Genomic DNA, 12,000 nt, shown 5'->3' with positions numbered 1-12,000 from the left:
ACATAAACTGACAGCTATTTTTTTCAAAGAAAAATGAATAGTTGAGTGGAATTAAAAAGTATTAAAAGATTCCAATTTCAAGATTCACCACACAGACATGGTCTGTCAGCAGATCAGGAGCATACAGCTTTGAGGTTGTCACCATTTGTGCCATACATCCAGCAGAAACCTTCTCTGGTATCATTAAAATACCAGAGAAGGTATTTTAATGAAGTTATAGTAAAAGTACAACAGAATAATTTTGTACCTTCTGTACAATCTGAATTAAAAACAGACTAAACACACAGTTGCTTGAATTAAACTGTATATTTTACAGATCTTTGTACACTTTAACAAAACTGTATAGTACTAAAGTTTTAAAATCAGTTTTTTTGGTCAGAGAAGATTTAATCGTCTTGTGTGCAATTACCATGTATATACAAAGTCTCATGTTAGTGATTTTTCTCTCAAAAAGAAAACAAAAAGCAACCAAATAACTCAAACGCTCATACACTGAACATAAGACATGGCTTAAAGATAAATATATTAGCAAATAAATATTCAGAGAACATAGTTCCATTTATGAAATGTGTTTGCTATACAGGTACAGAATATACACAGATCGATTTCTAGCCTCTTTTTCTTTTTAAACATTTGTAATCGTATGACAGAAAATAATTATTCTTAGAAAATTAAAAAATATTAATTTTTTACACATTTTTTTATCTTAAGTGCTAGAAACAACAACAGAAAAATTAAATAGTGACTCAAGTACCCGAAAATGTTATATTTGCCGTAGGTACATATCTCTATTGCAAAGGCAAAGATTAGATTCTCACTTGATTACAGCACTGGGTTAACTTTTATAAATAGGGTTATTTCAGGTTTTCCTCTGTGTAGAGAACGTGTATATTTCATAGAAACAGTATAAAAACAAAACAGTCTGCAGTACAAACAGAAAGGCATGAATGACAAGCATTGATATTGCATGAATGTATTATGCACGGTACGTTATGATTCAAACTGATACACTGTGGTATGTAGAACTGCATTATTTAACAAAAAGTCACAGTACAATAAGGAACCCTTATGAGATACAACTTTAGCTACTTTCCTTTGGCCTTAAGATACAAACTAGAATCTTTTACTGGTATAAGAGCACGCCTCATAGAGGAAACTGCTTAATTGACAGCAAAAATACATTTCTTTTGGGTTTCCAAAATACCTGACGCAAATTGAGTCTGAATTTTGACCTTACGCAGTGTTTAATATTGCTGTTAATATCTCACTAGAATAAGGCTCTAATGTTGCTTATGTCATACAGATAGGCCACAACGTAAAGAAATGAAATGCATAAACAAATTCTTTATAGTGACTATAATATAAACCAGTGTCAGCCTTGCATTCACATTTCTTTGCTCTTCTGTATTTCATCATGTGGGCCCACAACTAGAGACCCAGTTGTCTCTAGTTGTTTATTTGCTCTTCAAATAAACAAAAAACAAACAAACAATCATGTCTTTCTGTTTTGGTATAGCTATGTCCATATAATTATTTAGCTTTATAGGCTGTCATTATTCATCTGCACAAATACAGAAAATATACAAATGCAGACATGCTTCCATAAATAGTAGACAAGTGGACCCCTGGTATTTGCAAGAGCTGAATTCCATGTATACTTGGGGCCCCCTCTAAAAATGCTCAACTGCCGAGTTTAATAGTTATGTACCATAATATGCAACAATACACTCAGTGGAAACAGTCCTGGCACTACCGCAGTAGCTAAAATCCACATTCTTCCTTATCTCTGCTCTTGGGGTTACAGCCAGTCAGCACTAAGAAAAGTGAAGGTATTTCATCTTCCCAATCCGTTTGAATAATTTTTTATTTGCCTTACAAAAAAGAATCTCTGAATAAGCAGGGGTCCACTGTGCTCTCGTTCCTTCAGCTTGCACGTACAGAATTGTTTAAATATTGATTTGATCTAAAATTAGGGCCTTTCTTGGTGGCGTACAACCTTTTGAGTTGATGCCAATGAGCCTAATCAGCTTTGAGACATTAGGGGCCACAGGAATGAACATGATGCATTGCTTATCTTAGGGGGTGGGGGGAAAGATACCATTTCAGTAGAAATCCACACAATCTTAGATGATAACATTCAGCGCTCAAAGAGCAATTTTAGAGCAAGGCAACTAAAGGTTTTAAACGACTTGCTGACAGCGTACCACTATCCGACTTTTGACTCTTCTTTCCGGACTCGTGCTCATATTCCCAGATCTCCCTCATTTGTTGAAGTACTAGTTCCCTGTACGGTCAGGCTTGCAGAGAGCTGAGGGTGGAATAAAGCCCTCATCTCCTCAGCCTGACCCAGCTGTCCTGAGGGGAAGTACCTCTCCTTATGCTCATGGTGCTCCCCTGTCTGCAGCTCTGCCTCCATTGTTATGCTCACAGGTAAAAAGCTGCTCTGGGTCTCTGCCCCCAAACCCATTTCACAGTCTGTGTCCTCGGGAATTATGGGTATCCTGTGGTTGAGTTCGCAGCAGCCCTGTCCTAAGCAGGCATCCGAGTCCGAGTGTGCGTACTGCACATTAACGGCGTAGTCCTCCGTGTAATGTCCCGCTGCGGCCCTGTGCACCTTCATCTCTTTGTAGAAGCAGCAGGGCAGCCCTTCATAGCTCACCTGCTCAGAAGGAGGATACAAGTGTTCGGGTGTGAAGTAGTTCTTAGGGGAGGAACTCTGAAAGTCTACACCCCGTTGACAATGTCCCGAGGCTACAGGCCCTGCTTGGTCCAAGTCCTGCCCTTTGCTTTCTGCATTGGGAGGAATCACCTCAAAACAGCAGCTACAGGCTGCAGCCCCAAGTTCTCCCGACTCCTCCTGAGCCCCCGTCCCCCTGTCGGCTGCAGCGGCCTCTGGGGCCCCAGCTGAGGTAGTGCTCGTGTTAATGTTCTCCCTGGGTTCCAGTGACGAACGACTGCTGTAGTTGGGCTCCAAACTGCAGTTGGAGTGATGGTCCCCCGAGTTGTATCCCGATGCACCAGCCGGAAGCTGAAGGCAGTCATGTCCCAGTGGAGCAGGGATTGATGAGTCCTCAGTGGGGGCGGTGGTGCAACCCGAAGCACCCGGTTCCCCCGTGGAGCTCCTACAGGGACTCTTGCTCCTGTAGACATAAGGGTCGTAGTCGCTGCTCAGCGAGCTGCGGAAAGTGGAGCAGCTTCCGTAAACCCCCTGGTTGCTGACCTCGGTACAGTCCAACATGGAGTCGCTAGAGGAGCAGTGGCACTGGCCAGAGCTGCTGCTGCTGCTGTCACTACCCGGACAGTCGGCGAGGTAACCACTGCACACAGAGCGGTGGCCATGGTAACAGCTCAGGCCAGAAGTGCTGCCACTATCCCCTACCCGTGAAGAAGAAGGAGGCGCCATGTGTACCACTGTGGGATACAGGAGTCCTTGCTGGAAGGCTCTGCTGTGGTGGCCCTTGTGGGCTCCTGCCCCTCCTCCCAGCTGCCCAGTCAAAGGCCCTTGCGCCCCCTCTGGCTGCTGAGGGAAAGACAAGCCCTGGAAGTAGTAGTGTTGATACATAGTTTCATACTGGGAAAAACAAGCTGCTCGGGAAAAGCTGCGACCGTGGAACTTGGGTCGTTTAAAAGCGGTATGATGCTGCTGTGCGGAGTAGGCGGGGGGTCCGCGGTGCTCCAACCTGCAGTGGTGGGGGTTGAGTGAATGTTCCAGATGGAGGGCGGGGTGGTAACTCCGGAGGAAAGCCGATGTCGACTGGGGTGGGTACAGACCTTGAGGGTCCGAGTGCTGGTCCACCGTGAGAACGGTGATAGGGTTGCCATGGGGGTCCATGCTGGTTCTGGTCGGGTATGCCGTCACCTGGCCGGCACGGTGCACCCTGCCAGGATAATGGACCGGCAGCACCACCCGCTGCCTGCCGTGGAGCGAGCTGCCAGGGTCCATGCATGCTGGTCCTGGGTTTCCCTTCTTTTGTTCTGCGTCATAGAAACAGAAATAATAAATGGTTAAACTTTTGCTAAAAATGACTGAACCGTGACCTTGAACAAGTTCGAACCGGTCCATGGATTATAAAAAAAACGTGCTCATTACATTTTCTCACAAAATCAAATTCTTAGGTAATGATTTTTGTCTGCTCAGGTCTGCCCATCTTAAGCTTTCAGAATGAGTTGTTGTAGGGCCTCCTGTCACTTTAAATCCAAATAAGCTGCTTCTGGCCACGCCCCCCCGAATGCAACCTTTACATTTGCACATGAGAACAGCTGTAAATAGATGCGCAATTATCATACATCTTTAAAAAGCAAAAGTGAAGCCTCCTGCACAATCAGCAAGAGTGCAGCAAGTGGTTTCTGGATGCTAAGGCAACAACAAAACACTTGTCTATTCCAGCAGCTGTTGTACAGCGCATACAGTTGTAAAACCAGCTGACCAAACGTGCTTGAGCTCTGCTTGAGTTGCTAGGTAACGAGCAGTGCCTACTAATTTGTGACGTTACATTCCGCTAATTATGTAGACACCAAAACAACAACAAAAAAACTACTTATTGCCAGAAAACGCCTGGGCGGTTTTTTTTAAGTGCTTGGGCTGTTTTTAGAAGCCTAAGCACTTGGGCTTCTTGAAGTAGAAAAAAGTTGGAAATTGCGTTCAAACATACCGATAATGTTGTGTCTACAGTGGGGACAGGTGTGATGCTGAAGCAGCCAGGGGTCAACGCATTTCTTATGAAACCTGTGAGCACAAGGGATCACCCGCAACTCCTGTAGAGGAAAAGAGGAGGAATTAATCAATTCAGTTTATTTAGGTAACACCAATTCACAAAAAAAATGTCATCTCGAAGTACTTTCCAAAACAGAGGGGTTTTAATTCATTATATACAGAAGCATATGTTCAATTAAATGAACTACAATCCATGTGTATAGCAGTATTTGAATTTGGTCCTAATTATAACATAAACCAGTCAATCTCATATTAGGTTAGTTGAGTTCTTTGCAGCAATCCCTCCTGCTCAGCATCTGAGCAGTCATTAATAAAATCACCCAAAATATTATATTGTAAAGGCCAGCTTCATGAATGCATATTTAAAAAAATATCTACTGGATCACATGAGTGGTACAAATCAAGTATTTGGTGTAAATATCTGTTAAATATTCATTTGGATGTGGGAATGCGTTATGTTGCCTCTGTCCACAGGGTGGCAGCAGAGCCACACAATTCCCAATTGTGGGTTTAATACAGCCCATAACTCTGAAGAAAAAGATTCAACACATGCCTCAAACTAAACTCATAGTTATTTAGAACAAAAATAGCATGTTTCTTCTGAACAAAACAAGAAGCACACACTTGAGTATTAGTATAAACATAATTGGATTTAGTTGCCATATTGGCTAAAAGGAATTTGGAGACAAAAGCTGGAACAGTTAGATTGTTCTCCACCAAGAAATCTCTCGTTGCCTTTAAAACTCCGTGGCTTAATACATGACTCATCTTCAAGCTCTTTTCCATCAAAGCCTTTGTTGCTTAGTTCACTCCTCAAAAACTGCTTTGATGCCATTCAGCCTTTTATATCGCCACTTCCTTCTGTGCAATCCTGGCGCCATGCTTTGTTGTGTTTTCTTCTCCTCACCAAAAAGACTCATAACCACAGAGAACACACACACTCGCAGACTCTGTGCCCCCTGGGGCAACAGGGTTTGTCCCTCCAGCATCCATGAATAAAGGATGAGCAATGCAGTTACAGTAAAAACCCTAAAGTCCAAGACTGGGATACATATTTTGACAGTGACTCCATGGAGATTTAAAGAAGGCCGTGCTTAGGGGCCTTATGGGGCAGGAAGTGTAATCACAGTCTGGTGTACTCTGGGCACCCCTTATCTCTCCAGGTGCTGTGAAAGACTGAGCTAAATGTCTAAAAAGGCGGCGGAAAGAACGTCGGTAAAAAAAAAAACCCCTCAAGGCTGCGGTCCCCAAGCACATCAGGGGGACTTCCATTCTATTGTCCACTGCAATTTTGTTTCATGTCGGCATAATATGTCATGAACAGAAAACAAACTCAGTGGCTCCATGAACACAAAGGTCAGCTTGCTTTATATATGTATGTTCCCATTAAGCCGAACATTTACGTTGAAAAAGCCTTGATAGCCGTTGAACTTCAGTGTATTTTAATTAGTTTTAGTGATAACTGAAAGTAGAGAATGCTTGAAGGAGGAAAATTTGTAGACTTTTGAGGTATATCTTGCATATCTAGAGACCTCTCTGTTTTCTCATAATTTCTTGGAAAATTGCTAAAGTTCAGTCAGACTAATTGAGCATCAGCGGATAGGAATTTTCAGAACTCACCCTGGACTTTTAATAGGCCATTATAACTCAAACTTTTGTGACTACACAATTGCAGAAATTTATGCAAAAAAAACCAAATAAAATACAGATCTGCATTTTTACATTTTTTACACTATAGTAAATTGTGAGCTTGTTGCAATTTTTTGGGGGGAAAATGGTAAAAAAAAAAAGTTTCAAGTGACAGCTAACGTCCATATGGTGGCGGAAGTATTTCTTACTTCTACTACACTATTGCATTGTTATCTTACTTGATATAGACTGTGATCAATATTGCAAGTAACAAAAAGTCACATTTCCTGTCATACATAAGTGCAAATATCGCAAAATCCCTTGCAAATACTGCTAAAGTAGCATCACAAAATCAGTGATTCTGATTGCAAAAAATAAAAATAAAACAAAAAGTAATCATGAAAAATTATATTTTAGTTTAAATTTGTTTAACCAGAGCAGCTAATCCCAAATCTCTCCCACATGGCTTGTGATAAGCTTCAAACAGAATATTTATTCTTTTGACTTTTTTCCGATAACGGCACTTTACAAATCAGCATTCTTCTGAAGGTAATTTGTTGCACCGGATTTTAGAAAAACATGCATCATTCCTGTTTTACTTCAAAGCTTTTAACTACTTTCCCAAATTCCAATAAAACATAGTGACACTTTGTAATTATCATATGAAGCCGCTGAAAGGACAAGTATTTTTTAATCAAGTTTTATGCTACAACATCCATAAAATGGATTCTTTTCTTACCTCCCCATCGATGTATTTCTCCAGACAAATGGCGCAGTCAGAGGTGGAGCTGCTGCTCAGCGAATCAGAGGCTCCACAGCTGCTTTCGCGCAGGCCCTTCCCTTTCGCCTTGAACTTGCGTGTCTCCATCTTTTCCAGCGCCTGGATGGCCATTCTGTTCATGGAGCTCTGCCGTACACAGGAAAAAAAGAATTATTTATTTTTTTTGTTTGAGAAAGTTTTGCGGAATCTACACAATAGCTGCAAGCATTCCCTACAGCATTTATAAATGCGAGATCGGAACTATAGCAGAGACTGGAGGATATAAGTTAAGACTTGCCCTGGTGACATGTAAGAAACATTCACAGAAGACGCATTAGAAGCCAGATGTGTAATTATCCTCTTTGTCTCTAATTTGCTTCCTGTAACCTTAATGGATAAATGACTTTGGAGAGGTCAACTCATGAGTCATGTCCAACAGATTTGATGATTTGAAGCAGACGGCGACTCAAGAAAGAAATATTTTTGTTGACGATTAATTAAACCGCAACGTGGGTGTTTCTGCATTTTTACTCTATTGTGTGTAGATAACTGCAGATGGTTAAGATGGAGACAACAGATCAACAAAAAAACTTTGGCCAAAACATCATTCTAAGATGAGGCTTTGAGGAAAGCTATGAATTACTTTTTACATTTAGCGCATCAACTCACTCTGAGGAAAATTAAAAATCAAAAACAGGCAGCTCAGGCATCCTGGCTGGATTACATTCATCTTAACGGATGCCGCTGCAGGTTTTCTGCCCTGTCATGACATCTCTGTGTGCTTGGCGCCATCAGACAGCTTCTCATCAGCATTAATTAAATGCTAATTCCAATTCATGCATCTCGACATAAGCCTCCACTGAGAGGTTTTTGTCAACACACAAGAGGAATCCATCAGCGGCGGAGCTACTGTCGCATGACTCGACGCCTGCAGAGGAGCTTTTGTAGAAAAAACCAACAACAAAAGAGACTTGTGCTTCCGGCGCTCACATGTTTGTAGCTAAGTGAGTTACTGACCTGACTTCGCCTTTGCTTTAGTTTGATCTTGATGAGGAGGATGAGACAAACCAGCGACACCACGACGAAGAAAGCAAGAAAGATGCCCATGTCGAAATATTCCGTAGGCTGCTGTGGAAAAAATACATTTAAAAAAAAAATCAATGTTAAGAAATTTCCACATGCAGCTCATAAAAAAGGTTTATATTGACTGCGAAGACATATCTATTAATTTCTATTCACTTCAAATATTTATTCTCTTATATATATGTACTGTGACACTAATTTACACAAATTACAACTTTGCCACGGTTAACACAACCAAATTTGACACAACTGAACAAATCGTTATGGGGAAAAGAATGTGTACAATATTTTGTTTAATCCTCTTTTTATTCAGATTTAGATTTCAGTTTTCTTTGGTAGAAGTGATTTGGTCATATTTGCCCAATCTGCCCAGCAAACGTTCATCAAATCTCTCAGTTGTTGAGGAAAATCTCCCTTTAGCAGACCGCAGAGATTTCCAGTCAAAATTAACTAATTGTGATCCTTATTATTGAAATATCTCTTATTCTATAGCTTCAATCAGAAACCTGAACATATTGGGAGAAAATGTGCTGGTGTTTTGGAATAATTAAATCCACTCAACCAGAAAACCCGACATGATGCAGCCACCACCATGTTTCACTGTAGGAATTGGTCAGGAATGGTTTCATCAGACTATGAACTCTTCCACCAGGTTTTGGGAGGTTTCAGGTGGAGGTAGATGCTTTCTTTGTTGGAAAAGGCTTCCTTCTTCCAACTATACCCTGAAGATGCTTCTCAATTACCTTCAGAAGTAGGCCATGAATATGAGAATAAAGGAGATTATGTAGAAAATGACCCTCTTGGCAACCTCCTTGAACCAGCTTTCATTTCTTTTTCTCAATTTTGGATGAATATCACTTAATATTATTGATGACTTTCCTTACAGTGCGACACATCCCTCTAGCTCCTTTAACTAAAGGATGACTGAATGCGGAAATGTCACTTTCTTTTTTTTTTTACCTTTCCCTTTAACAGATTTGTTTTTCTTGCGGATGAAAAAAGTTCTGATTTTTTTTTTTTGTTGCTGTGTAGCTCCACTTTGTAAGACAGATTAAAAATTTTTTCTGTCAATTTTTCCAGTATTTGATCATTTGTGTCCCATTAAACTCATAAAACTTGCTGCTTTGTTCCTAATTGAGTCTTAAGATCTAGAATAAAAGGCGAATACTAATACTTCAAAGAAGTCAATTTTATTCCTCACCAGAAAAAAAAAAAAGCCTTTTATCCCAGAATTTCATTATGTTAAGTTATTTGACCTCCAACCTTGCTGGCCTTTTATGAAATAGCCAAGCAAACAAACAGGCCTTTGACTGGCTGATATTAATCTGTCACAGAGCTGTGAAAAAGCCTTCAGCCTCGGGGCACCAAGCAACTCAGAAGAAAGACAGAACGATTTCACAGCTGGAATTTACACGGGTTTCCTACATCTGAAACTTTCACCACCAGTATAAGCTCACAGACATTTTCCACGTCTTTGTCGTGATCCAACATGTGCTTCAGATCTCTCTCACACTTGTTTGCAGCATCTTTGCTCTGAAGCTGGAGGCGTGAATGTGAACCCTTACCCTCGGCGGCCTGTGCTGGATCCGAGCTCGGGCCACCTTCTGCTTGTTGACGATGTTCATGAGCTTGACGGCGTCGTTGCCCTTCACGTAAACCACCGGCCGTTTCAGAGGATCCTCTGCAACCTGGTTGAGCTGGAGACAGAAGAAAAAATATTCTTAATCTTAATATGCTGCTAATTTTTCCCACGTATGTACAGTGAAAGGAATAGATGAAAAAAATACGGTTTAGAAGCTCCAACACTGGAAATTACCTTCTAAAATTATCTTTATTTATTTAGCGCTGATAAAAATAATAAAATTATGACTTATAAATCTCAGGTGATTTAAGAAAACCATCACTATTGTAAAAGATAAGATAAAAGAAATTGTTTGATAATGACTTTAAAAGTTGCTGCTTTGGATTTTCATGTTTTTCTAATAATGTAAGCAATATTTGGGTGCAGCTCTTCATCTGATGTGAACCATTTGCCCTCAGTTAAAAAAAATTTGTGAACGACAGGAAACCACCTGCAGTTTTTTATAGGGGCGATATGTCTAACCACTTCATTATGTGGTTAGACATAATGAAGTCTAACTCACTCAAAATATTTTGAGCAAAATATTTGATATTACTCAAAAATATTACTATATACCCTTCTCAACTGTCAAGTCTCACACTTAAACAGTTAATGGTACAGCTTTAGCCAAGTTGGGTGTGTCTCCATTGGTAGTGTGTTCCTCCCTATGTGGTCAACACTCTAATGATGTCATTTTGTGCATGTAGTCAGCTTCTCCAAAGTCTCTCGGTGTTTGTTGTGGGGTCCAGTGGACGCTGAATGCGCCACAATTAATAAAAAGGTTTGGACATCAAGATTTGACCATGGAATTATGGTTTTGCCTCTTGCTAACTAACATGGTCTGATTGGGCAAATGGTGGCTGAGATATTGTTGTTGACCTAAATCAACGGGCCAAACAACAGGCCAATCAAATCGCTTGTGCACAGGACCCAGCTAGGTCCAGCATGCACCACTGTACCAGCATGAGTCTCTGGGTGGATCCAGAAAGGAAGAACTGTGCAGTATCTCACAAATCTTTCCTGCCACAACAACTCTTTGAAGATATTTCGATATGACTTATGACAACATTTATTTTCCAGATAAATAAGGCATTTTTCTAACCTTACCACAATTTTGGTTTGTTTGCTACAAAAAGATTGTTCCATATTATTGTTTCTAAATATAACGTGTAAACAGCGATGCGACAGATCATCCTCTGATCAGATGTTATTCACAGAGACGCAAACCTATAAAACTGCATCGGAGGGTGTAAAAACACACACTCAACCAGCAGCTAAAGACGCTGCTGCATGAAACGTATGCAGCCATGACACAGAGATGTGTCACAGCACAGAGTCTGACGTGTTTTCATTTTATGACGTGACATGACTGTGAGTACAAATGGTAACGTCTCCTCTCAGTTATCGGGTGAAACTACGCATAGGATAAAAGATATGGAAACCATAGCAACAGTTTGCCAGGCAGACTAGAAAGAATGAGTCCAGACTTTTCAGTCAGTCCTATCTGTCCTCCCTGTCCTACTTTTCCCTCTGCAGGTTTCATTTCTTCAGTTTGCATCTCGTTTAAGGAAAGTTTCTAACCTTCTTGCACAGCAGCCGTCGGCTTTGCATAATATGACAAATTTGGAGAGAAAAAAAAAAAACAAGGTCAAGTGTATTAACTTTACAAGACTTCATCTAATTTTGGCCCAGGGACCTTAATTCTCCCCGAGCTCCTCCTCCCTGCCCCTCGGCCTTGCGGCTCCTGTCTCTGCTGATCGCTCTGCTCTGACTGGAAAAGCCTCTCGGGGGAATTTAACACAGCCGCCCAGCGCTGCCTTTCATGTGGTTTGCGCGCAATCCCTTTTATCTCTCAGCTACGCACTTTACGACCCAGCAGCAGAGAAGAAGAGGAAAGGAAAAAAAAACTCTCTCTCTCCCTCTCTCTGCAAGTCCAGGCCTGGCGTTGCAGGGATGAATACCACAGGAGAATTCTTGTGACAAAGGCGCTCAAGGGAGCAAGTGAGGCATTATGCAGCAAAGACACGGGAATCAGAAAGACTGAAAAGGGCAAGCATGTGGATGTGTGTGACAGCAGATTTATGTGACTGTATAGGATGCTTTGAGGTCTCAGGAGGTGATGTAATGTTCTCTACCTGTGCAATTATGAGCTTCAGAGCGTTTGGTCATGGTCAGGTAGAAGCTAAGCTTGAA

At 41.2% G+C, this 12,000-nt stretch overlaps 1 protein-coding gene across 2 annotated transcripts in view; it reads right to left on the bottom strand.

Annotated features, from left to right (window-relative positions):
- Positions 1–291: 291 nt before the first annotated feature.
- znrf3 (zinc and ring finger 3) overlaps positions 292–12,000 on the bottom strand; it is a 78,146-nt gene continuing 66,437 nt past the window's right edge. The window contains exons 4-8 of one of the 2 annotated variants that reach the window (XM_032579466.1): positions 9,752–9,883; positions 8,121–8,231; positions 7,083–7,250; positions 4,653–4,755; positions 292–3,975 (exon numbers count right to left, since the gene is read on the bottom strand). In XM_032579466.1, the coding sequence (XP_032435357.1) occupies positions 2,243–3,975; positions 4,653–4,755; positions 7,083–7,250; positions 8,121–8,231; positions 9,752–9,883 (2,247 nt within the window). In that variant the 3' untranslated portion in view covers positions 292–2,242. The remainder of the gene's footprint in view (positions 3,976–4,652; positions 4,756–7,082; positions 7,251–8,120; positions 8,232–9,751; positions 9,884–12,000) is intronic. The other variant, XM_032579467.1, reaches the window with a different exon arrangement.

Source organism: Xiphophorus hellerii, chromosome 12 (assembly GCF_003331165.1).
Source record: "Xiphophorus hellerii strain 12219 chromosome 12, Xiphophorus_hellerii-4.1, whole genome shotgun sequence".
In the NCBI taxonomy this organism is placed as follows: Eukaryota; Metazoa; Chordata; class Actinopteri; order Cyprinodontiformes; family Poeciliidae; genus Xiphophorus; species Xiphophorus hellerii.
Note: the sequence above shows the minus strand (reverse complement) of the source record. Positions and strands in the feature narration are given on the sequence as shown.